This window comes from Rhinolophus sinicus, linkage group LG04 (assembly GCF_036562045.2).
Source record: "Rhinolophus sinicus isolate RSC01 linkage group LG04, ASM3656204v1, whole genome shotgun sequence".
Lineage (NCBI taxonomy): Eukaryota > Metazoa > Chordata > Mammalia > Chiroptera > Rhinolophidae > Rhinolophus > Rhinolophus sinicus.
Window position 1 is genome coordinate 45,853,122 of NC_133754.1, and position 25,661 is coordinate 45,878,782.

The window sequence follows — 25,661 nt, forward strand, 5'->3', positions numbered from 1 at the left end:
ATGAAGTGCCTTACAGAAGGTAGTTTTCAATAAGCAATATTTATTATTGTAGCAGTTCCACCACTCTCTTTTATGTTACATTAGTTTGAGTTCACTCATGAGAGATGGAACAAAAGACTGAGAAGAATGTAAGGCTCGACTCAAATCAGGAGATGGCAACCAGAGCTTCGATGAATGGTACTCTCTGGCAACACCCTGTCTCCTTGCTGTTGTCCCAAGTCTGGAATGACTTCAGCATAGGAGACAAGACAGAGATGAAATGAAAGATCTCAGATAAGGCTAAAGACAAACTTTAACCTGGAGCTCACATTATAAAAAGGAATATAAGATTTTTATTGTTTTTGTTTTTAAAAAAATCACAGTCAATAAGAGAGAGAAGCTTCTTTACATATCCCTACCCCTCACTCTCAACATGCAAAAGGCCAAACATCGAATTCGAAACAGGATTCAAACGAGACTTGATACAGAGCTGGGGAAACATTTTTAACTGTAGAGCCTTGAATTTAATCTAAACAGAGTATCTATATATCTCTTTTCAATGATTCTTTCCCTGAGGCTTCTCTGTGGTTTTTTTTTTTTCCTTCACAGTTTAATGAATTTCATATTACTTAAAAGAAAACCCTTTATATCTGTCTTGCACTGAATTTACAAAAATCATTAAAGCTGCAAGAATTCGCTTCATTTTCAAAGTTTGCAAAACTCCACTTACATTCCCCTGTGTTACTCTTACACCAAGGTCATTGTCTTCTCCTACTACTCAGAGGACAGTAGTAGGTCAAGGGATTTTTTTTAGCCTCTATACAAACTGATTTGGCTTCTCAACAGCCAAATTACACATTCACCAAGAATCTCATTTTTAGTCACTTTTCTGATCTTATGTAAAAAACCATTCTCTCCCTTCCCCTTTTCCGCCCTCCACACACACTCCAGGTCCATTATTGGGTTTTGAGGATTCTGAAAATAGAAGCATGGTCTCTATTTAATTAGATGTGGGGTCATGTCAATTACAGCCTCTATGAAATGATTGCTACTACTGTATATAGCTGTTAGGAATAGATTGCATCTTATGTGAAACACAGGGAAAGCAATAGATCGATTTTACATGGATGTATATAATTGGTATGATTTTTAGAAAATTATTTATTTTGAAGAGTGATAAAGGAAAGCTACATTTGGTTACTATTAAGGCACAACACTGGCAATATCTTGGAGAAGGGAAGTGGTGGGAATGGGCATTTGTATCAGAAACTTTCAAAATTCTTCTCCAAGGAGCCCTTTTATTCTGCCCTCTGAATCCTACCTTTCTTAAAAATAACTACTTTGTCTACCAAAACACCTTTATTAAGCAATAAATAATTCAATGTGGTTTCTTTTTCCTTAAAGGAAAGCATACATGAAGAGACTTCAGAGCTTTAGCTTTAGGGGGCAGTGCTGCCGCCTAGAATTGGCAGATTTCCCCCTACAAGTATTCAAGTTGGCATTTTAGTTAGCACATCTGATCTCACATTGGGTAAACGAACAATTCTCTTTCGGCTTCCTGTAGTAGTGAAAAGGGCTGCTGGCTCCATAGTTTCTCTTGAAAAGCCCTAGAGGTCAGCAATCCCTGGTGGGAAACCACTGTCTTAAAAGGCAAGGAGGTGACTTCAGAAAAGAACAGGAAAAATATAGATATCATCACGTTTCTAATTAAGGAGAATACTATTCCACGATTCCGCCAACTGCTGATCATGTAGACCATACTTGCCCTCGGGGAACCTCTCCCTGAGAGGCTCTGGTGGCCTTGACATTTGACCATCTGACTTTGTCACTGTCCAGACTCCAGATTCGGTCACATTGCTCCCATTTTATCATTGTGTTGTAGTCATAATCTGTGATTTGTCCCTTAAGTTCATACCTTAAATGTTTTCCTAGTTTACTTCTTCACTTATTTCTTCTCCTCCATTCCAATTCCTTCACTGTATTTTTTAGCTTTCTACCATAATCTTCTATCTTGCCCATCTTCAGGGTCATGTTTCCTCTCCCAAGTGTGAGAATTAACTTTCTCTTCCTAATAGCTCTATTTAATGTTTCATATTTAACTTTTCCATTTTAGAGGTAACTCTCACTGATTTCTATTACTCTTGAAAATGTCTATGAACCAACATTTATAGTTTAACATGGTGTTGTTTTTTCCACAATCATAATAAAACAGATTGAAAGCCTCTAGAGGCCTGGCTAAAATGTTAATATGCTGCAATATTATGTCTGTGTCCAAGGAGGATCATTGTTCCACAAGGTCACCGAGCGAAGAGGAGCCCTGAGCAGCCTCTGCCACTATGTGGAGTGAATAGCAAGCATTTTAGCTCTTAAAGTCTGCAAACATCACAACTCCAGTGGCTCTGATTAGATCACCTGCTTTTCAAGGGGAAACAAAGAACTATTTTGGATATTTTTAATGATTGGGTTATTTAATTCACCTCCATTCCTCAGAAAATTTTCCCTGACATCAACAGTTATTTGGTGAATAGAATGACATCCCTGTCACCTAAAATATCATTATTTATAAATGGGTAATTAACAGTCCTGTGAGTGAGCCTCCACATAAGGCATGACTCTTGTTTGGCATTTATATATCTTTAGATCAACTCAGTAGAGTATATGGAGTCTGAGATTTTGGTCCAAATTTCCTGGGTTCAAATCCTAACTCTGCCACTTATTCGCTGTGTGACCCTAGGCAAGTTACTTAACTTCTCTGTGTCTTAGTTTCTTCATCTGTAAGATGAATATATTAGTAACACCTCCATCACATGGTTGTTGTGAAAATTAAATAAGTTAAAATGCAAAGCACCTGACACTGAGTGAGTGGTCAATAAATGTCACTGTAGCTATAAGAACCTACAGATTAGTTGGTGGAAAGGGTAAAAGATGACCAAAAAAGTTTGACCTAAACAAAGACAGACTTTGAAATACATAGTGCTTTCTAAACTTCAAACATTAAGAAAATCAAGCATTTTTCCCCCCACATTTCTCCCATTCTATTATCTATCTGGGAATAGTAAAAATAAAGTATATACCTTTAAATCCTTAAGGGGTGGGCCTGCACATGGAAAACTAAACAAATGTTTTAGGTAACATTTTTACTGGAAGCATAAAAGAAGCTATAAAAGACAGTTTAAAGTTTCAGGTATCTACATCATTATGTGCATGTGTGTATGAAAGTGATGCGCGCACGTGTGTGTGTGTGTGTGTGTGTGTGTGTGTGTGTGTGTGTTTGAAACTGTGTATATGAGCCTTACCTCAAAGGCCAAAATCAAAGGAAATAAGGAAAACCAGGGATATAAAAAAGTGACATAATTGTTAAAAACTAGTGAAAACACAAAATATTCTTATAAAAAATGAAAGAAAGTGAACCAGGAACATTTTAGCTTATTCTAACAATATTTGGTCCACAGCAATTTCATGAAGTTCAAGTGTAAAATTAATAGATGAATTTAATAGAAATGTAATTTCAGTCCAATCATGGCAAAGAAAAAAATGTGAAAAATACTAATGAAAAGAGATTTGCTATTTTAAGATTGAGATTTTTCAATGCTCAAATATCTCTATTCAAAGAAGATATTTTAAATTATAGGCTAGCACTATTGGATAATCATCTCTGATGAACAGTATTTTCAGAAATACAAAACATCACTAATATCTAGCAAGTGATTAAATAAAAGCTTTTTTTTCCTTTCTTTTTTTTTTATAGTTAATGATATATAGTCAAAGCAAAGTACCATATAGTTTATTTAAAGGGGCATCTTTTTTTGAATTTATTTTTATTTATTATTATTATTTTTTTAAATTTAAGTTTATTGGGTTACAATTGTTAGTAAAGTTACGTAGATTTCAGGGGCATCTTTATATCAATATTTTTCATTATTGACAACCCTTAGTTAAAAATCATAGGCTTTGGAGATAAACAAGAGTGATTAGATGAAAAGCCTAAAATGACTTTCATATATGTAAATGACAACAAAATAATTTAAATAGGTTATATCTTTGCTTTGTTAAATACAGACAATTCAGATGGAATTTGAAAATTCTGAAGGTGTAGGGCCTCATGGAATTCCAGATAGGATTTGTTTTAGAGCCTTGGTTCTCTTTGTTAACATCCCAGCTATTCTTGCAGTGCTGAGGAGGGTGATCCAAGAATATGGCATCCAGTGTCCTTTCCCACTAACTCTACTTCTCAAAAGGTCTATACTCTTTGATAAAGCCAAATATATAAGCCAAGTATCCTTCATGTAACAGAAACTATGAGAATGGTTGCTCCTACCTGTTGTCTTTCTGCCGTCAATAAATAACTTTCACACAATTTCATTTCCATTTTGTTTTGATACGATTATCATTGCCATAACACCCAATCTGTGTTCATACATAACTGGGCACACAGTTGATCATTTATTCTATTCCATTTCTTATAATAACCATGGAAACCCAGACTAAATTCTCTTTTAGTGTCTAGAGGTCAGGAAAATTGATGTTTAATATTTTTATGATGATGATCAAGAGTATTTCATATAATTATGCAAAATGGCAATCTGGCCCTAAGGCATTTCATTTCCAGACAACCTTCATTTAATGGCAGAAGGAGAATAGTCTCCAAATCCAACTTACTATATTATGCCAATCTTATGTTACTTATAATAACATAAAAATATTCCTAGGATAATTATGGAGCAAGAGAAAATTTCCTTTGCTGATAATGGATAAAAATTAAACAAACAAACAAAAAATTGCCACCTTAGACTGCCCTAACTTATTAAAATCTAATTTTTTACTTTGAAGCTCAAACTGCTTTAATATAACCTGTAAGTACATGTTTAAAGAGTCCCCCATACATTACTTACTTGTTTAAGCTTCTTTAGATCTTCATCAAGTTCTAAGTTGTCCAAAATAACAGCAACAAACAAACTCAGGAGGATCTATAAAACGGTTAAATAACAATGAAAAAACCCACATGCTGTAAGTATCAAAATATTATATATAGATATAAAATATCTACCTAAAATGCATACCATATAGAAAGCATTAAATGAAAAATAAACATGTAGTTGTGTAGGTATTATAAGGTATTTATCACAAATACATTGAAGGAAATGCATATGTTAACTGAAATAAATATAAAATATTAATTTGCTTATGGAGGCGATTTAAAATGGGAATTAAAGAAACTTTTCTTATAACTCAATAATCCTACTTCTGAGACCATAACCAAAAAAAAAAAAAAAAAAAAATCTGAAGTACTGATGAAAAGTTTTTTATACAAAGGTGCTTGATCAAGTTATTTGCAATAATGAAATACTGGAAATAATATATAATCTCATATAAATAGTTAATACAGTTATAGAGATCTCTATTATAAAATTCATGCAGGCATTAAAAAGTCCCACTGTGGTAGCTAGTCTCACAGAAGTTCCCCTGGTGTTCACACTTTTGAGAGTCCCTGTTCTTCAAATTCTTGTGAGTCCCCTGCCACGATGAATATGGCTGGTCTGTGTAACCAATATGTTACGGAAATGATTGTGTGTGACTTGTGAGGTTAGGTGATAAGAGACATTGCGGCTGTCACCTTGCTCTCTCTTGCACCACCCACTCTGGAGGAAACCGGGTGCCATGTCATGAGGACACTTGAGAGACCCTACAGAGAGCCCATGTAGTGATGAACTAAGGCCTCCTGCCAAAAGCCACGTGAGAGACTCATCTTAGAAGTGGATCCTCCAGCCCTACTAAAGCCTTCAGGTAACTAGGTAACTGCAATTCCAGCCAACATCTTGACTGGAAACTCATCAGACACTGAAATAGAAACACCAGCTAAACCTGTCCCAGATTCCAGACCCCAGAAACTGCACGAGATAATGTTTATCGTGGTGTAAGCTCTTAAATTGTTCATAATTTGTTATGTAGCAATAGGTGACTAATGCACTCATTAATTTTAATTGGTATTGAAAAAATGCTTATATTTACAATATTAAATGAGAGTATATGTGTTAGAAGTGCAAAAAGGAATAGAGAAAATGCTAGAAAGAGATTCTTTAGAAATGTTAATGGTGTCTGTCTGTGAAAAATGGATTTTTCTCCTTTTCTTTGTATTTCACCATATTTCCCAAATTAAAAACAAACAAACAAACAAACAAAAAAAGGCATTGCTTCTTTTGGAATGGGTAAATAAGGTAAAAGAAAGAAAACAGCAAAAATGTAGAATTTAAAAATATTTTAATTTCTAGTCCCTTTTCAATTTTGAATTCTCTAAAGTTCCACATTTGTATAGATTATAAATTAGGATATATTATCACTCCTAATTTATATTTTTCCTTTCAATTTCCCTCTTAACAAATTATTCCCGTTTGTTAACATTAGATGGTTAAGCACGGAGGTAAGAAAACTGAGGCAATTTAGTCATGACTTTTAAGTACCAGAGAGATTATTATGCAGAAGTTAATGGCTAGCTCTTTTCCAAATGTAATGAGTATTTAACAAGGGGGAAAAAGCCTCCAAATATTATTAAAATTAACAGAATATGCTTGGCTTGGGACAAGTGCCAGTACCCTTCCTTTTTATAGTAATGTCCTTTGCAATCCTATCAGAATTTAAAGAAGATACGGTCTAGATTTTTACTGATGTCACCACGTCTGCCACACCATGGGCACCGATATAGTTATGCTTACTCTAAACCAGACATTATTCCAAACAGGACATTTTATAGTTCATTCAGAGTTTAGCCCCCTTCCCATGACCTTGATGTTGACCTTGATGTTATCATCCAAAGTAACGTCAGAGGAGGAGTCTACCTTCCCTGGCAACCTCACTCCAGATTCAGGGATGTCCACCTGAGGGCCTCCTGCTGCTAATACGAGCTGTCTCACAACACTTCTATCACTCATTGACATTTGAGCAGGCACTGCTCTGTGTCCTAATTTAACCAGTTGTCCTATCTTCCCAGTGAAAGGGCTAACAAAAATTCTAAAAAACAATAATAGTTAATTTTCCTTGATGAAAACAGGGAAAGCAACTGTTCCCCTCTATTTTCTTAGAGCATTTCCTTAGAAAACTTGTCTTTGCATTTCCTTAGAAAACTCTGTCCCTTTGAGATGTATATAAATCTTTTTCAAGCTCTAAATAAGCCTTACTTGTTTCACAACCTAGGAATAGTGCCCTGTTTCCTCTTCTCCATGGGAGGGTGGGAGTGTAACTTAGCCACCTGTCTTCACACAGCAAAACTACCTACTTGTCACGGAGATATGAGAAGTTTTATTTTTTCCTTTGGATAAAGGCAATTAGCTGCCACAGATGGTCACCCCACTACAAGGTGAATTTAGGGGTAACTATATTTAATAAATGGTGCTGTGGAGTTTTTTTACTTGAGGACTAGTACTTTTCATCTTGAGAACATGGATGCAATGCGGGGATATGTATAAAAGTGTGAGTTGCTTTCTGTCTGTGTGATCTCTTAGTGGGTTGCCTGTGATGCCCACTGCGGTCTGGGTTAGTGCTTATTCGATAATAAAACTGTTTTCTTTCTAGTCTACTTTGGTGGAGAGGTTTTCTGGGTTGGCAGGAGATTTCAGTTTTAATTATTTGCCCAACACCAGACAGATGGCCAGATGGCAGGTTACTTAAGGACAGTCAGGTTAGGTTATTCGATTAAATTCGACAAGCAGTTGATTGGACTCCATTGATGTGCCAGACACCACCCGGTCAGGAACATAAACATAATATTGTGCACACTGCAATGAAGTTCGCAGTGGACCTAAGCAGATATAGGCTGGTACAGTGGTAGAAAAGAGCATTGTGGTTTGAGACCTCGGTTAGCAAACAGTCACAAGCTATGTGGCAACCACTAGCCCACTGTGCGTTTCAGTGCCCTCATTTGTAAAATATTAACAGTTATAATAATTAAAAATAGCTCAACAGATTGCAGCTATCATATTTTCCTTTAACCCTCCCCCGACAACACTGGTGTGTGGTATAGCCTGTAAGAAAGCATGCAGATGTAAACTTAGCTATAGGAAACTAAAATGAGTTTCTTGAAATTTTTACAAATGAACTTAATTTAGTCCATAAGCCCTCCATTAGTGTTGATGGCTGAAAACTGAATCTTGCTATATCAATCCAATTTAGTTCTTTAAAATTCAGTTACATTTGAATAATGTTCCTTTTCTTTTTAGGGCTAGTTATTGTCATCGGCATCTCATCCACTGTGGCCATGTGGCATCTCCTCTGTCACCCATGGAGGCAGTGATGGCGCTTGTTTTGGGAGATCTGGGCTTTCTCCCTGCTCAGTTAATCACCACCTCAGCTCCTGCAGCATCTGCTAAGATTTCTGACTCTCAGTCACACGCTCTGTTTTAGTTTCCTGAGGCTGCTGTAGCAAATTGCAGAAGCTTGGTGGCTTCAAAGAACAGAAATGTATTCTATACCAGTTCTGGAGCCTGGAAGCCCAAAATTGAGTTGTCAGCAGGACATGCTCCCTCTGGAGGAGGCTCTAAGGAAGGATCCTTCTTTGTCTCTTCCAGCTTCTAGTGGCCCCAGGGTTCCTTGGCTTGTTGTGGCATCACTCCAATCTCTGCCTCTGACTTCACATGACCTTCTCTTTCTCCCTGTGTCTTGTCCTTATCTATCTCTTAAAAAAACACTTTTTTTTGAGGCCCACCTGGGTAATCCTGGATTTAGGCCCACCTGGGTAGTCCTATTTCATCTCAAAATCCTTAATTTAATTACATGTGCAAAGACCCTTTTTTTCCAAATAAGGTCACAATCAGAGGTGTGGAGTTAGGACGTGGGTATATCTTTTTGGAGGCCCCAATTTAACCCTCTCTACACTCCATCTGGTCTCTGGCTTGGGACGTTGTTTCTATAGTAGAGTTATTGCTACACACTAGTTTTCAACTCCTTGGGAATTTTGAAGTTCCACTATTCCAGGCCGGAAGTAAGGGAGGCTTGTTCTTGGGGCATCTGTTAGGCCTTCTCTCTACTAAGACCTCGGGCAAATCTGTCCAGGCTGCCTCTTGACCATGTGGGACCCCCAGCAAGGCTATCTCCCACTCAAATTCAGACAAGAAGTTGGTATAAGACAAATACTGAATGTCAAAGCACACCCAAGTTGGTACAAGTACTGCTGTTGCCACTGTGTGTGGCATGTCACCCTCGCACCAAAACATACTTCATTCACCTCCCTCCTTTCTCCAAAGCTTTTGCCTCCTTCATGCTCCATCACCCCAGAAAGCATTATTCTTTCATCTCAGAAAGCAGGAATGTGAAGGAAAATTGGAGTGAGGGTTCCAGGGGGGCTGCACAAGTGTGAAGACTAACAACCAGAAACTAAACCCAATCAGAGGATCACACATTTAGTTCTGTGCCATCTGAGCATTTAGATTTCCAACAGCTGATCTGGGCACATGGGTCCAGGTGCATCTTTTGAATGCTGCTTATTTAAGATGGTGAGGCACTGAATCCAACCAAAATGTGCTACCAAGATATGGAGGTGCCAAGGAGAAGGATGACATCAGCAGGAAGGGAACTGTGAGAAAGGCTTTCTTGATGGCCTGAGTGAAGACAGGACTTTGGGAGCATGTGGCTAATTGGGGTCCTGGTGAGCACTTAAGTTAGGCCAGAGCATGGCTGCCAGGGAGGAGGCTGGGGAGGCTGGAGAGGTAGGATGGGGGTGGACAGTTTGCCTAAATGCCACCAAGGGAGGCTTTAATAATCACAGTGATGACATTTGCTTCTTCTCTGTTAATTTTTTCCTTTCAGATATTTTTTAATGCATGTAATGTAGTTATTTTAAACTGGATCATTGAAATGATAATTAGTATAAAGTGCAGTTTTATAAAAGGTTATTAAACACATAACATTTTGTTTATTTTTTTAAAGAGTACATTTTATACATTTTTCTCGAAGAAAAGAGAAAAAAGTTACCTCATAGCAGAATGACAGAGACAGATGTGAGATGCTAGCTGCACTTTTTACTTTTTATGCAGATAAGAATTTGATTTTCATTGTAGAGAAAAAGCAAGCCTCAAAAAGGAAAAGCTTTGGCTTTGTTAGGAAAAATGCTGAAGGGCCTTTGCAGTTTGAAAGCCCCACATTTACAGAATTGGGACAAGCTGTTGGGAGGGGTTTTGGCAACAAATTTAAGGGTAATATGATGAGACAAGTAAACAGTTCACAGGAGTGGGCTTGTGAGCTGGCAGGGTGGGACAGGCAAAGAGCTAACAGGAGCGAGTTTGTGAGTTATCAGGAATAGGCATTAAAAGTAACCACTTGGCTATGAATCCCCTGGTGAGCACTGCACCTGCAAGCTGACAAGCACCTTACATTCATTGTAGGTAGGAACAGAACAGTTCCCAATCGCAACGGCAACCCTCTGCAAACTAACAAACACTCATAGATGGGAACAGGACAGTTTTCAGGAGAAGACAATTGTAATGGCAGCCAACCTGCAAGCTGACAAACACCCTATTTCCTACTTAGAAAAATATAAAACTCGAGCTAAACAGAAACCCACTGCAGTTGTCTCCATCAGACTCTGCCCTGGCTAAACTCCTTTTGCCAGTTCCAACTAGAACTCTCTCTCTGTCTGACTTTCAATAAATCTTTTTTCCTTTCCCACTTTGTAGAGTCTTATGAATGCTTTCACATTTTGCGAATGACCAGGAGTTAATTCTACGCCAATACAAAATATAAGGGGAAGTTTAAATTTTTTTTAAACGATCATCAAACCTAAGTTCTTTCCACAAATACCTTTGCGTGTCGGGGTATCACTGCTGAATGAACATGACAACATGATGATAAAATCAGAAACCGTATTTAAAAATAGATGTGGAGCTTGAAGTTTCCTGCTGAACTGATTTGGACATGGACTTTTAGTTTGTTCCTTGTCGCCACGTTCCTGAAGTATAGGGCACTGTGATAAGGTGAAGACTTGGCATTCAGGGTGAGAGATGACTGAATTCTGGCTTTGATTGTCTCTTTGGAATGGAAACAGAAGATGCAGGAGAGAGGGTGAGTCTGCAGCTTATTGTCAGGAGGTGAGAATTACTTTGTAGTTCTTTTCTCAGACTCAAATAAGGTGGCAATAAGCACTGTGATAAAGAAATAGAAGTGAAGGGAGGGTGGCAGCTTGCTTTCCATCATTTTTAATTTACACCATCAATGAGATATGTTATTTTCCTACAAACCCAGTGCTGTGTGGAATTGAACTGAGAGTGAAGGCTGACTTGGGTGTTGGCCCCTTTCCAACATATGGCATTGAAAGTCATGGGAGTGGGGGACAAATCTTTTCCCTGAAAGTAAGAACCGTTCCTCAGTTCTCTCTCTCTCTCTTGTTTTCTTTTTCATTTGTTTGTTCTATTTCTGTAGAAAGCTGAGGTAATGCTCATTAATAATCTGAGCCCATTTCATTGATGTCTGAATCTTATTTTCAGTCAATGTTTACCTACAAGTGCCACATGTGCTGTGCCAAAAGGTTTTCCATAGCCATTAAATGTGATTCACAGGTTTATATTAAAATGTTATTAATGTAATAAGAATTTTTACAGGGACTTGCCACCTTGAATCAAAGAGCTTCATCATTTGCATGAAACACCTTTATACTTTGCCAGTTCTAAATTATGCAACCAACCTACTCTATTTTTTTATTATTTAGATTTATATAATTTTTAAATTTGTAATGTGGCATGGAATACTATATCACTATTTTTTTTAATGATGTAATTTCAGGGGAATAAACATCAGTGATATATCCTTTCATTTCCTCTTGAGCTTTCTTAAAGCACAGCAGTGTATGCTTTCAAGACAGTGCAGTAATATTTCATTTGTGCAATGCTTCAAAAAATTCATGAATATTTTTTCATGAATTGGCTACTTGCCACTTTTAACAGGTCTATAACATTCCATTATATGAATATGCAACACACGTATTTGTTCTACACGTAATGTACAGCTGATGTAATACATTCACTTCCTTATTTTATGATCAATATTGAAACATTATGAGTCACAATGTCAATGAAAAAGTGAAGAATAACTATTAAAAATTTTCAGGTATCTATTTCTTTATTTCCCTCAGATCATAACGCCCATTCTCAAGATATTTTTAGCATTGACAATGTATTCACTGTGGAAAATGCCACATATCAGGTTTGTGGAAGCCTGGCAATCTTAAAATTTTTATAAATGACATAGCAATAGATTGTAGGGATGCTGACCTTCTAGTTAGTGGATTTCAAAGCATCCTTTTCCAGGTTCAATATGGTTCCTGCCCCAGAGTCTTAATAAGTGTTAGGTTACTATAAATCCTTATAACCTCTCTTCTCCTTCTCCCTCTCTTTACATGGTCCTGAAAAAGCCCGATTCACCTGAGCTAACGGTTTGCTAAGTATTCACACGTTTTAAGTTTTATACATTGAACCACAATTAAACTTTTCTTTCATTTAGCCCAAATATATGCCAGCAAAATTGAATAAACTACAGAAATAGTTGTAGTTCCTAGTATTATTATTTACCCCAATTTTGTTGTGACATGACCATTCTTTCCAACACACTAGGGTTCTCATTCTCTATCTATAACTCACTATTGGCTTATCATGATTCCAAATGCTGAAAGTTATGGTTTATTTTTACAGGACGGTGGCCTTACCATTTTAGAACAGGTTTCTTGGTTGACAATTTCTGTCTCTGTAACTGCACATCCTATTCTGCATTCTCTTACTCTGCATACAATCACACCCCGGCCTTATGTACCTTTCCCTTTTCATTTCTTTTCTGAAGTTGACTTTTACTATTTTCTTTTCCTTTTCATACATCTTAAAGATAGCCCTTTAGCTGAAATGTCACCTTTACTCTTATTTCTTTCTCTATGAACTTCATTAATAATTTCTATTTTTTTAAAAACTTATTTCCAAGTATACAATAGAAGTACAGCAGGAATCTGGTCAACACTCTATAATCTTGTGTTTTTTCTTTTCCTTTTTACCATTTATAATCATACTCTCCTAAACCATCTTGCAGGCTGTAACTGGAAACAATCTCATTTTTATATAGGTCAACAAAAAGTCAAATGTAATCAGAGCAATGTAAAATGGGAAATGTTCAACACAGATGCACTTTTAAATAAATTCTATAAAATCAAGTTATTTAATTTACACATTGGAAAGCCCATTTCTGTCAACAAAATATGACTATTCTCAGAAAGCTGGCACTACAGAAGCAAAATCAAGAGATTGCTGTGTTAATTTAAGCACTTCAAAGGTAACAAAAAGACTATCCACAATGAATGCTTAATTACATTTTTCTTTTTCAGTATTCACATCACAGTACTTTCCTTTGAAACAATAGTAAAAGGAAAAACAGTGAGGAAAAAAACGTCTTTTAACTGGGTAAGTCTTCCATAGTCCTTAACCCGTAAATCATTGGCAAAAGTGGGGGAAAAGATTGATTTTTACAAGCATTAGACAATTCTACAACCAGGACAGAAATACAGAATACATACCTGTTGGATGAAAGAGACATTTTAAAGGGATAATAGGTAATGGTTATGAATATGCATTGACTATACACTTAAACTTGATTTTCATTGTGAGCTGAAAAATTGGTATCCCCAGGGGGTGATGGAATAGCCTGCTGGTTTTTTTTTTTTCTGTTGTTGTTTGTTTGTTTGTTTGTTTTAATTCCAGAACAAACCGCAGTGAAACATTTTTTTTTTTTTCTTTTTTTGCTACTTGGCACATGCCTGTTCCCTGAAAAGACAAAATCAGGAACTCACCAGGTTGTGTGACACCCCTGGGAAGCGTGGATAAAAAACAATCAGAGCTTGTGTATTTATGCGGACTTTTTTTTGCCCCATTTGAATTTAAATGCTTTGTAGTATTTTCCAAAAAGAAACATAGAATTTTAAAAAAATGCTCATTTTAATGTACGTTCAAGCCTAAAGACAGGCTTATGGAATAAAGGTTTTAACTTAGAAATGTTTAGTTTTCAACAAGCTTATTACGTCCATGCACATGTTTATATGTTGGTCCACAAACTATCTCTGGCTGCTTTACTGCCAATATATTAAATACTATTTCAGATAAGGTAGAGCTGGAAAGACTGGGAAGCAGATGTGTATTATGTGCACACTGATCACTTAGTAAGCAATGGCATACACTCATGGCTTTTATCATTTCTATTAGTAGGCCTTGCATCACAGGTTTTGTTCGTTGGTTTGTTTGTGTTTACTAGTTCTATTTCTGTACTAGTTGTAGGCTCAAAGAGGACAGGCATAAGCTCTTTCTCACTTCGGTCAGGATGTTGGTTAGTACTTACACATAGTAGCTGAGATTCAGTAAAATGGTGCTGAATCAAGTTAAGCTAACTCTATAGAGCCCATTATAATGATGGTCACTCTGAGGATAAATAGGAGGAGAAAAACAACTGCTGATCATGCGTTAAGCAAAATCTGGGAAGTGACTTTGGTCCCTAGACATTTTGGGTAGTGTAGAAGTAACACTCTCAGCTTTAATTTAGTTATAGAGTGTTTTTTTAACTGAATTAATTAGTTCTCATTTTTAAAAATATAAATTTAAATCTGAATAGTTTTTGCTTTAGGCATCATAATCAGAGAAATCCATTAAATATTTTTGGCTTTAAAAATTTCACGTAAATGTGGTGGAGGAAAATCAATTTGAGTTTTATTTAAACAGTGTATTTCATCTAACTTATAGTACACATAAACAATAAATTGAGATGCCTTAAAGACCTAAAGGCAAAAGGCAAAAATTTAAAACAATGAGAAGATAGAGGAGAATATATTTATTACCTCAGGGTGGGAAGGAATTAGTTAAGCATGAGTCCAAAATAAATATTGACCATAAGTGAGTAACTCATAGTTTTGACCATGTCAAAGTATAATATCAAAAGATATTACAGATAAATCAGAATAACAAAATACTACCTAAGCAGAGGACATTTATGTCATAGTCAAGGGACTAATAGCCAGAAGGTAACAAATGAATTTAAAAAAGACAAAGTAGACTAGAAAAATAGGTAAAGCATATGATCAGGCAAGTCATAAAGAAGATGGCCAATAAACATATGAAGACGTGCTCCCTTATTAATAATTATGGAAATGGAAAAATGCAAGTTAAGGCAAAGCGATACCACCATTCAACGCATAAGATTGTTAAAATCTTAAAAGTCTAACAATATCAACCAGAGATCAGACTGTAAGAACACAGGAATTCTCAACCATTTGGGAGGGTAAATTAGTGCCCTGTGCCTACAGAGCAGAGGTCCGCACATGACAGATCTAGACAGTAGATATTTTAGGTTTTGAGGACCAGGAGGCAACATCTAGGATATTATACAGGTACTTACACAATCATTCAAAAACGCACAAACAAGTCCTAGGTCACAGGCTATATAAATAAAACCTGTGAACCCGATCGGGTATGTGCACTCAAACCCGCGCTACACTTGGCCAGAATCCAGGATCCCGGATTCTGCTTTCTGACATATATTCTAGAGAAACTCTCACACAAACAGATACAGTGCACACACATATTAGTTGTAACATTGTAAGAGTAAAAACACTGGAAAACAACCTAAGTATCCACTAGGAAAGGAACCGCTAAGCAAACATGGTATACTCAGTCATATTTCATATATTCATGATTATATATAGTAATGACCTAATGAGCTTTACGTGTATTAAGGTAAAAAGATTTCAAAATATTTGGTGAAAAACTTAACAGGATATGTGTAGAGTTTGATACTCTTTATTCTGAAAATTGCTGCTACTAATGATTTGTAAAGAGGGAAACACATGATCAAATATAACTTGGTCTCAGCACGGTGTACGGAGATAATAGTGAGAGAAATATGCCCTCTGGACATTTCCCCAGGGATGGCCAGCAATGCACTGGAGCAGTGTTCTTCAAAATAAAAATTTAATATTAATGTTAAACATTAACGGTATAAAATGTTTGTAGATAATCATCTTAAATTAATTATATATTTTTAATAGATACATATGTGTGGGAAACCACTGCATTTCATTGATTTTAACATCTACATTTATTTTCACATTTTAACAACTCTGAAATTGGGATACACCTTATCATCCATGTGTACAGTTTAGTTATTGGTATTTTTTGTTAACGTTACACAGAATGAGTCTTCTTATAGTTAATAGTATGTTGAATTTAATGAAATATTATTTAAAACTTGAAGAGGGATTCATACCCATTTCGTCATAGTCATTGTCTGGGAGAAGGGGTGTGGGGAAAAAAGAAGAAGGGAGACAGGAACTTGGTCCAGGAATAATCATAATTCATACCAATCAATAATATTTTATATCTATAAATTATAAACAGCTGAACTAACATAAAACATTTAGCATTTATTAATATACAGCTTCAAATGCACACACCATCTTACTTAACATAAAGGAACTTGGTGTTGGTGATACCTACGAGAATCCTCTTATTTCATGGCTAAACCAACCCCCCAAATACAAACTCAACTCACATGGAGATGGCAACCTTGGATGCTCGGTGTGGGGCATCATTATTCTCAGTTTCCGATACAACATGACATAGAGATTAGGGAAGTTGTCTGCTTCTTCCAGTCACACATCTAGTGGGCAGCAGAACTAGAACCCGACTCTACATTGTGAACTCCAAGTGCATACTCTTGTTCTCCACCATATTTGCCAGACTGTCCTCACTGACTTTTTTATTCTCAATTGCTTTACAGAGTTTTTAAAGAAAATTACAAGTAAAAGAACAAACAATTTCAATACTCAGTTTTAACTAAAAACTACTTTTTGAAAATCACAATAAAAATGATAGCAAAAGTTTTGAGCAGATACTTAAATCAGTAGAATGAAGGGATGAAATTAGATATGGGTTTTCAAGCTGTGCTCTGTGAATTCCTAAAGGCTCAGGTGAAAGAAACCTCAGGAAGACTTGGAAGTGCTCCAGTGTTCCACAGTCATGGCCATATTTTTGGCCCAATAAGGAAAATTCAGACTGCCCAAGAAGTCTGTGTATCAGATTTAATATAATATTTCATTATATTAGCAATCCCTGCAGAAGTTCACTTAAAAAAATTCACTTTGCTAAATAATTTACAAGGCGAGATAGTTTTTCTTTCTGCTTTTATAATGTGTGAGTCTCTGACTTAAGGATCAAGTCTATATCTGTGTGTAAAAAAATTGCAATGAGGATAGCAAATAATTATATTGTTTTAATAGAAAAACAATTAGATAGATTATCCCCATACATCGATGATTTCAATCATATTTATCTTACATTTAACCCGTAATCAATACATACTCTCCACGCTATTCCTAGTTTTGAAGGAACTTAAATACATAGTAGATGTTTACTAAACATTAGTTGAATTCATGAGTGAGTTAGTGAGTGAATGAATAATAAATGAATGAACGACAGACACAGACTTAAAGGTCCTGGAATGGAGGATGCAAGGACCTCAGGGCCACCTGTCCCGTAAACACCAGCACAGTCAGATTTGTCTCTGGAAGACAGGCCTCCATTTGCACTACTCAGTCTTCTTTCCTTTCGTGAATATTTTTACTTACCCCATATAAAAAAATGCCAAAACTATTTCTTTGGGGTTCTACTGTTTGAAACCAAGGCTTTATACCATGTAACACTATATCCTATATACTTTTTGATGAACATGTTTTAGTTTTGAAAGTCTTTGCCTATAGCAAATGCAACCTCTAATTTAACATCTAGTTTCTCAAGCACTTATTTGATTCATAGATATTTGGAATTGAAAGGGATCTCAGAGCTCATCTGCAATTTATTTTATTTTAGTGACTCTTGGGCAGAGGTTTGAAAATGTCTTGGGCAGACATTTTCAGTGACAATGGTAAGCTTCATAATCTAGGGAAGCAGCAACAAAACCACAGGCTTTGAGGCCAGAAAGACCTGGGAATGTTCTGGCATTTACACTATGTAACATTGGGAAAAGTACTTAACTCTTCTGAGCCTCAGTTTCATCATCTGTAACATGGGACTATTACCTAACTTGGTTGTTCTTAGTATTAGGAATAAAGTTGTAAAACATTTTGCCTCTTAATAACAGTAACAGTTGTTTTTATTTCATGTGTTCCTAATAAAGGGTAATATTTTGGTTCCTTAACTTGGAACTTTTAACATAAGAGTAGAGCTTAAGTTTCCTTCTTAAATGTGCACAAATTTATTACATAGAAATGTACATTTGACATTAGAAAGACCTGAGAATTATATATCTTAGTATGTCATAGGCTGCATTTCATAATGTTTTTTTTCTTTCTTCTTAATGGAAATAATATTGAAGAGAAAACTGTGACAGAAGTCAATTATTCAGTTTTTATTGTGCTTTTACAATATTTGCAGCTATGCGTTTTATTTTTTTCTCATGTGTTTGTTTCAGTCTCACATAGCATGAAAACACTGAGCTGATTTCTAATTAACTGACTGCACCCTGAAGTCTCCAGCTTCTATCTTCAGTTTAATTACAGCGGAGAAGAAGAAGTGAAATTGAAGAGAGTGTCTCTCCATGATTAAAAGAAAATAATGTAGTTCTGGTTTGATCCTTGGATCATCTAGGGTGTGAATGCCCAGAGATAGTTAAATTGCTATGCTAATGTGAGATTTCTATTTTGTTTTGTCTTGTTTTCCCTCATGCAAACACCTGTATCTGATGTACACAACATCTTACCTACATCTGAAATCAGTTCAAGGAGTTCTCTGATTCATAGAAATTTAGAATGGAAGGGACATCATACAACTATAGTGGTTTTCTGGCTTTCATTCTGAAATTGAAAATAGGCCAAAAATCTGTTGGTGCTCATCCCGTTATGAATTCCTAGATACAACTGAAAAAAAGTGCTAAACTCACCAGAGTGGCAAAGAGATGGTAGAGAATGAAATAGATGGCAACCACGGGTGCCCACATGTGTCCCACAGCATTTAGAGTTTGGTCCATTACGTCTACCCATCCTTCCTGGGTAAGGATCTGGAACATGGACATGAAAGCCTGCAGAGGAAAAGAATGAAGGTATTAAGCACCAGCTTTAGGCTCGCATGCAATTTAAAATTAGCATAAGGTGTTTGACGACTTTGATCTTTATATTATTGATTTTTATCTGATTGAGCAGGGGAAAACCAGCCTTAATTAAACTGGTGGGAAAGGTCTGAGAACGAAAGATTCAAAAAACTTGATATCTAATGATTCAGAAAACTAAAATAATTGATATGAATTAAAATTAGCATTGTTGGTGGTAAATACTGTTGAGAAAATTAGAAAAAAATTCAGGACCTTCGCTTGTTTGCCTTTTTTTCCTCCTCTAAATAAGCTAACTATTTAACATTTCCAACAGATTACTATATAGTTGTTTTCCTGCTAAGTGCAACTTATGTTTATAATGAATGACATTTAATTGTCTAAAGGCATATGAGAATAACAACCTTAATTTTACTTTTATAATAACCATCTATCATATTATTTGTTATATTAAAAAATGAGACTCTTTAAAAATAAATATTTCTCAATGATATTGCCATGCTGAGCAACTTAATAAAGGCAAATACATTTTTCATAATTTTTCTTATTTTCAAGGCAGAGAGTGAAGACCATGGATAAAGCCAAAGTAAAAAAATATAGACCACTCCAATAAAAGCCAGCCAAGCTAAAGGACTCAAAGTCTCTGCAAAGATCTTTGATTAGTTCCATTCTTACATGTTTTTCTTATTAATTATATGATTACACAGGCATCTCTAACTCACGTATTCCATGTACATTAATAATCAATAAAAGCTTCTTAATGAGAATTTATGATGCTGTATGGGGAAAGTTGAAAATTGGAAGCTAGTTACTCTTTAAAAGCATCTTTATAGTCCTTAGTACAATGAAGACTTAAATTGAATTCTCAGGTATCAGGATTCTGAGACATAAAGCCCAGCATAATACAAAGATGAACCGAGCCCAAGACAAAACTCTGTTACGCTGATTAGGATCTTAGAGCCAAAAGCGACCTTAAAGATAATCCAATCTAACTCTTTTCTTTTTGAAAACAAGGAAAAGGAGTCTAAAGGATGATAGGGTGATCAGCCCAAAGTCACTCTATCAATTTGTGGCACTAATAGAAGTATTAGTCAGGCATTCTGACAAAGTAAGTACTTTTCCAAGTATTGCTTCCTGTGTTCAGTGATGTCTTGAATCACTATTTCCCAGGCAGTAAGCTCTCTCTGCAGTTTCCTTTCCTAGAGATAAGTAACTTTTTTAGAAGTAAGGCACTCAACCCAGCAATCCCTCTCCTGGGTAACTACCTAAAAAATCTGAAAACATTTATCCATAAAGACAAGCGTGCTCCAATGTTCATTGCAGTTTTATTTACAGTGGCCAAGACATGGAAACAACCAAAATGTCCTTCGATAGATGAATGGATAAAGAAGTTGTGGTATATATATACAATGGAATACTATTTGGCAGTAAGAAAAGATGAAATAGGACCATTTGTGACAACATGGATGGATCTTGAGATTATAATGCTAAGTGAAATAAGTCAGACAGAAAAAGTAGAGAGCCATATGATTTCACTGATATGTAGTATATAAATCGAAAACAACAAAAGAACAAGACAAACAACTGAAAAAACAAAAACTCATAGACATAGACATAGTTTAGGGGTTATCAGAGGGTAAAGAAGGAGGGGGGAGAGGGGCTCTGGAAGAGGGTAAACGGGGTCTAATATATGTTGATGGAAAGAAAACTGACTCTGGGTGGTGAACACACAATGTGAGATATAGATAATGTATTACAGAATTGTACACCTGAAATCTATGTAACTTTACTAACTACTGTCGCCCCAATAAACTTTAAAGAAAAAATAAGAAGGCATTCAATGCCCAACACATAGTGGACCCATTTGAAAAAAGGAGCAACTACTCTTTTTTTTTTAAATTAAAGTTTATTGGGGGTGACAATTGTTAGTAAAGTTACATAGATTTCAGGTGTACAATTTTGTAATACATCATCTATATCACACATTGTGTTCACCACCCAGAGTCAGTTCTCCTTCCATCACCATATATTTGACCCTGTTTACCCTTTTCTTTAAATGAATTTTGAAGTAGGAGATAAGTTTTTCTACTTCCCTTTGTCCATGTGTAAAAAAACTTAACTTCTTCTTGAGTTAATTTTCCTATAATCTCATTACCTTACAAAGTGTTTTGCTCATAAAAGTATGAAATACATTGCTATTGACACTTGAACTCAGCATTGCCAAGGACAAAATAATACTTTCCTTGAAAAGATGCCTAAGAAAATATTAGCTTTAACTCATCGTAAAAATGCTTCAGAGAATTTTCAACACATCATTTAATCTCATAAGTGTGCCAGGACTTATCATTGAGGGCAATTATATTTTCCCTGTATTTTTTTTCCTGTTGAGTATTTATTACCTCCAAAGGCAAGGAACAAAATTCCAAAAATGATTCATATCTATATACCTATATATCTATATATCTATATATCTCTATCTCTATCTCTATCTCTATCTATATATATATATATATATCAGACTGATGTATTTTCTTTAATGGAAATATCACCTGTGTGAAAGTGTGTGTACATCCCAAAGATTCAATAGCAATGGGGGAAGAATCAAAACACCTACAAGCATAAGAGGACTCTTACTGGACATGGATTTCTTTCTCCAAAAGTAGCAGAAAAGTTTGTGATTAAGCCCAAAAGATTTATTTTTGGTACCTAGAGACCAAAAATTCAGGTGTACCTTTCAGCTGCCTTGGGCACAAACCAATTTAATTTGTTTTCAGCTACTGCATTATCTTTCATGAACACTCAGCTATTACACATTGAGCAAATGCTTGGAAACATGGAGCTATGGAACTGTAACCTGTTGCTGTGAGATAAGCAATGTGGGCAAGAACATTGGTGTTATCCTCTACTCTTTTCAGAGTCTCAGAAGAAAAAAAAAATCTCATTTCTGCATAGCTCAGACACCTGAAAATTCATATTGTGAGATGCTGTGAACTATACTCGAGAGCAAAGCTTCCTGTCACAACGCAATTTCTGTGTTTATAGCTACTTACATGAATAAACCAATGAAAGGGAATGCCATGAAATACTTTTATCATAGACAGAAAATTAATTTGTGTCTTGCATGAAAGGTGCCTTATCAGTTTTGCTGAGATTTTATCCAGAAATTTAAATCCAAATGATAGTTTTGTGAATCCAGGACCCTTACTGACTTACATTATCTGCAAGACCTGTGTTCCTTGAAGAACCTGCTTAGTTTATTTATTCAAACAAGGATTATTAGTCGTTACTGAAGGTTTGAAGTGTTGAGGATTGAGATGAGGAAGACACGGTTTGTTTTCTTAAGAAATTTATAATCAAGAATGGAAGAAAAAGATGAACATGACCAGCATAGGAAAAGAGAAAAATATGGTGTGTAAGAGAAATGTAGCAAAGCTACCAACAAGTAAGGTAGAAGGATCTATGTATTCCTCTTAGATAAGTCAAGAACAGGTTTGGGAAAATGGTGGCAATTGACTCTGATAAGGAAGATGAGTAGGACTTAAATGGTGGAGAGGGGATGATGAACAAAGGCCTAGAGCAGGGGTGGGGGTGTCCAAACTGCGGCCCGCGGGCCAACTGCGGCCCATGATCCATTGTTAATTGGCCTGCAGCAAATTCCAAAAATATATTTAGTTTACTTAAATAAACCAGGTGAGGCAATACGTACTTCACCTCGAGTGAGTGGCCTGGCTGTTTATATATTTTACCGCATATGGCCCTTGGTGAAAAACGTTGAAAAAAGTCCAGACACCGTGGCCTAGAGGAAGTTGTTTCTTTTCTTTGGACAACTTTCCCTTTTATTATGTCATTTTCCTATCCTGTTGACCATTTCCCCCCATGTTGGTTTCTACCAGCCCTTTATAAATTAAGAAAACAAATCTTCTACCTGTCATATATGTTTCATGCATTTTTTTTCTTATCCATTCACAATATTTTTGCAAACATAAATTTTAAATTTCTATGTGGTCTAATTTGCCATTCCTTTTATTTAAGGTGTTTTTATTTTGCTTAAAAAGCCTCTCTCACTGAAAGATTAGATATACATATACCCATACTTTTATGCAGTAGGTTTATAGTTTCCTTATTTTGTTATGTTTAACATGTTGAATCACAAATCACTATTTAAATCAGTTTAAATCTGGAATTTATTTTGGTTTAAGAAAAGAGACAGAAATGAATCTTTTTTTCCCCCCAGTAGGTGATTAAGTTGACTCAGCACAATTTAGCTGAAAAATCTATATTTTCTTTATATTCTCAGAATTCTTTTATTTATTTTTGTTAATTTTCCTAAATGTTCTCTTGTTTTATTCAGATCACATTAATCTAAGAAAAGTTGATATTGTTCTCAGTGTATCTTCCGATCTTGAAGAAAGGCCTATCTTTCCATTTATTATCTTTATTCATGATTCTGAACAAAAATTTCTTCTCAGATAGTTTCTGCACATTTCTTGTTAAGCTCATTCTTAATATTATTTTTCAAAATTTAAATCAAGGTTATACTACATGATTAAAACATTACACAGTAAGGAAGCCTGATGATGGGTTTCTTAATGAATAATAAACAACAGCTGTATGCCCAAGTACCTCAGTCCCACTTCCCAGAGGTCACCATTTTTAACCATTTGTGTTTCACTTCTGGTGGTGCTATCCATATTCCTATTCAGTATTTCTTAATTGACCCACTTTAGACATAGACTTCTGCTATATGTGAAGATTTAGTTCAGGCAAACATCACTCCCCACTTCTTTTGACCACTCCCACATTTTGTACATAAATCTCTATTTCTTGTTCCATCAAACTCTGACAGAATGGCAAGCCGTCTCCCTGTATAAGATGAAGGTTTCAGCACTGCTTCTCATCCCACTACCTTCCTCTTCTTTCATTTCCATCTTTGATCATGTGTTCATTTAACATCCTCAAGTTCAATAATATTTACATTTTGTTCTTCAGTCATAATTGGGTCTTCCATGCTTGTCAGTATGTTGATAATCAATAGACCGAAAGTCAACATGTTGACTATGAAGATATTGTTCACTGTCAAGCGCTGTATTATTTTAGGACAATACATCCTCCTCCAAGGCACCAGTATTATGATGTGTATGGTACTAGAAGGTAAATGTTCAAGATTAAATGGACTTTCCACTAATTACTCAGAATCTGGCCCAATTTAATTCAGTTTACTTGAACCATCCTTTTTTGGCTATTATAAATAATGCTACTATGAACATTCATGTAAAGGTTTTTGTGTGAACACATGTTTTTTGCAAATTTGTAAATTACTTTTTACGTAATATGCTTTTTACTGTTTGCATTAAAATACATGTAAAAACATCTATTTCTCTTTAAAAATATACACATTCAGAAGTTATTAAAGATGGTGAAGAGTATAAACAACATTATTGATGTACAACTTTCATTTTACAGTATCATTTGCATCTACTTTATTTATCTTTAGCTGGTTTCAAAAACTCTTCCTCTACAAAAGGTTTGCTTTCAAAATGAAATCTACTTGACAACATATAGGAGCTCAACATTTTTACTGAGAGTGTCCCTGCCTTGATGGTATTCACTGAGTGCAAAAGTGACACCTTTTTTGGCTTTTATTACCTTAATTATTCACCTACTCAACATCCATGCTTCTTTTTTTCCCACTCAAATAGCAATAACATATAGAGGAGTTTTACCTTCTGAAAAACCCACTGACTTTATAATCCTGTAATATTTTGTTGTATATATTCTTTTTATTTAAAACTTACTCAACTATTCAAAGCTTTTCCAGTATTTAAAATAACTGAAATATAGTAAATGTTGGATCAAGCTAATATTAGAGTTAAATTTCAAAAAAGTGCATTGATTGGCAAAATCATGACTGACAAGAAGATCAAGGTGTTACGGAAAATTAAGAGCTGGAAAAAATCAATAAAAATGACATTAAATGCATTTAAAAACCTAAAATAAATAAGTCTTACTGTGGCTCTAAGTTGTCCATAAACACAAATACTGTGGATTTGAATTTGGAGTACAAATATAGTACTGTACTGTTAAAGTCATCAGCAGTAGCCATCTCTTGACTTTAAACCCCTCCTTCTCTGGTTTAGATGGAATTTCATGGTCCATCAATTCAATTACACTTTTCTCAGTTCTCCAAACTCCATTTCTCTGTCTTATTTGCCAAACTCTCGTGAAAAATGCTAAGTCCTAGGTGAATCTAATTCTCCATGGATGCATGTACCCCGCAGCTGCACTGTGGAGGAATTTATACCACAGAGAAATGGGCTCCTTTCTACCACAGCCTCCAAATGGGCCCCAGAACTGCCTGGCAAGCCTCTTTGTTGTCTTCCATGAATGCAGTAACAGCCACGAGCTTTTCAAAACTTCTAATTTTGGCCACCTCATCTCTGCCCTCACTCTCAAAAGATGATGACCTTCCTACAAGGGACAGCTGAAGGGCTACGGTTTAAGATAGAGGTTGGATGGGTTGAGAATAAAGACCATGACCCTCTGTGAGTCATAGGGCAGAGAGGCAAAGAATCAAGCCTTCA

General features: G+C 35.7%; 1 protein-coding gene across 5 annotated transcripts in view; it reads right to left on the bottom strand.

Annotated features, from left to right (window-relative positions):
- The window catches only part of NALCN (sodium leak channel, non-selective), a 294,832-nt gene that overhangs the window by 102,631 nt on the left and 166,540 nt on the right, over window positions 1-25,661 (bottom strand). For 4 of the 5 annotated variants that reach the window (XM_074329502.1, XM_074329499.1, XM_074329500.1 and 1 more), the window contains 2 exons: window positions 18,916-19,053; window positions 4,872-4,946 (listed from right to left, as the gene is read on the bottom strand). In XM_074329502.1, the coding sequence (XP_074185603.1) occupies window positions 4,872-4,946; window positions 18,916-19,053 (213 nt within the window). The remainder of the gene's footprint in view (window positions 1-4,871; window positions 4,947-18,915; window positions 19,054-25,661) is intronic. The other variant, XM_074329503.1, reaches the window with a different exon arrangement.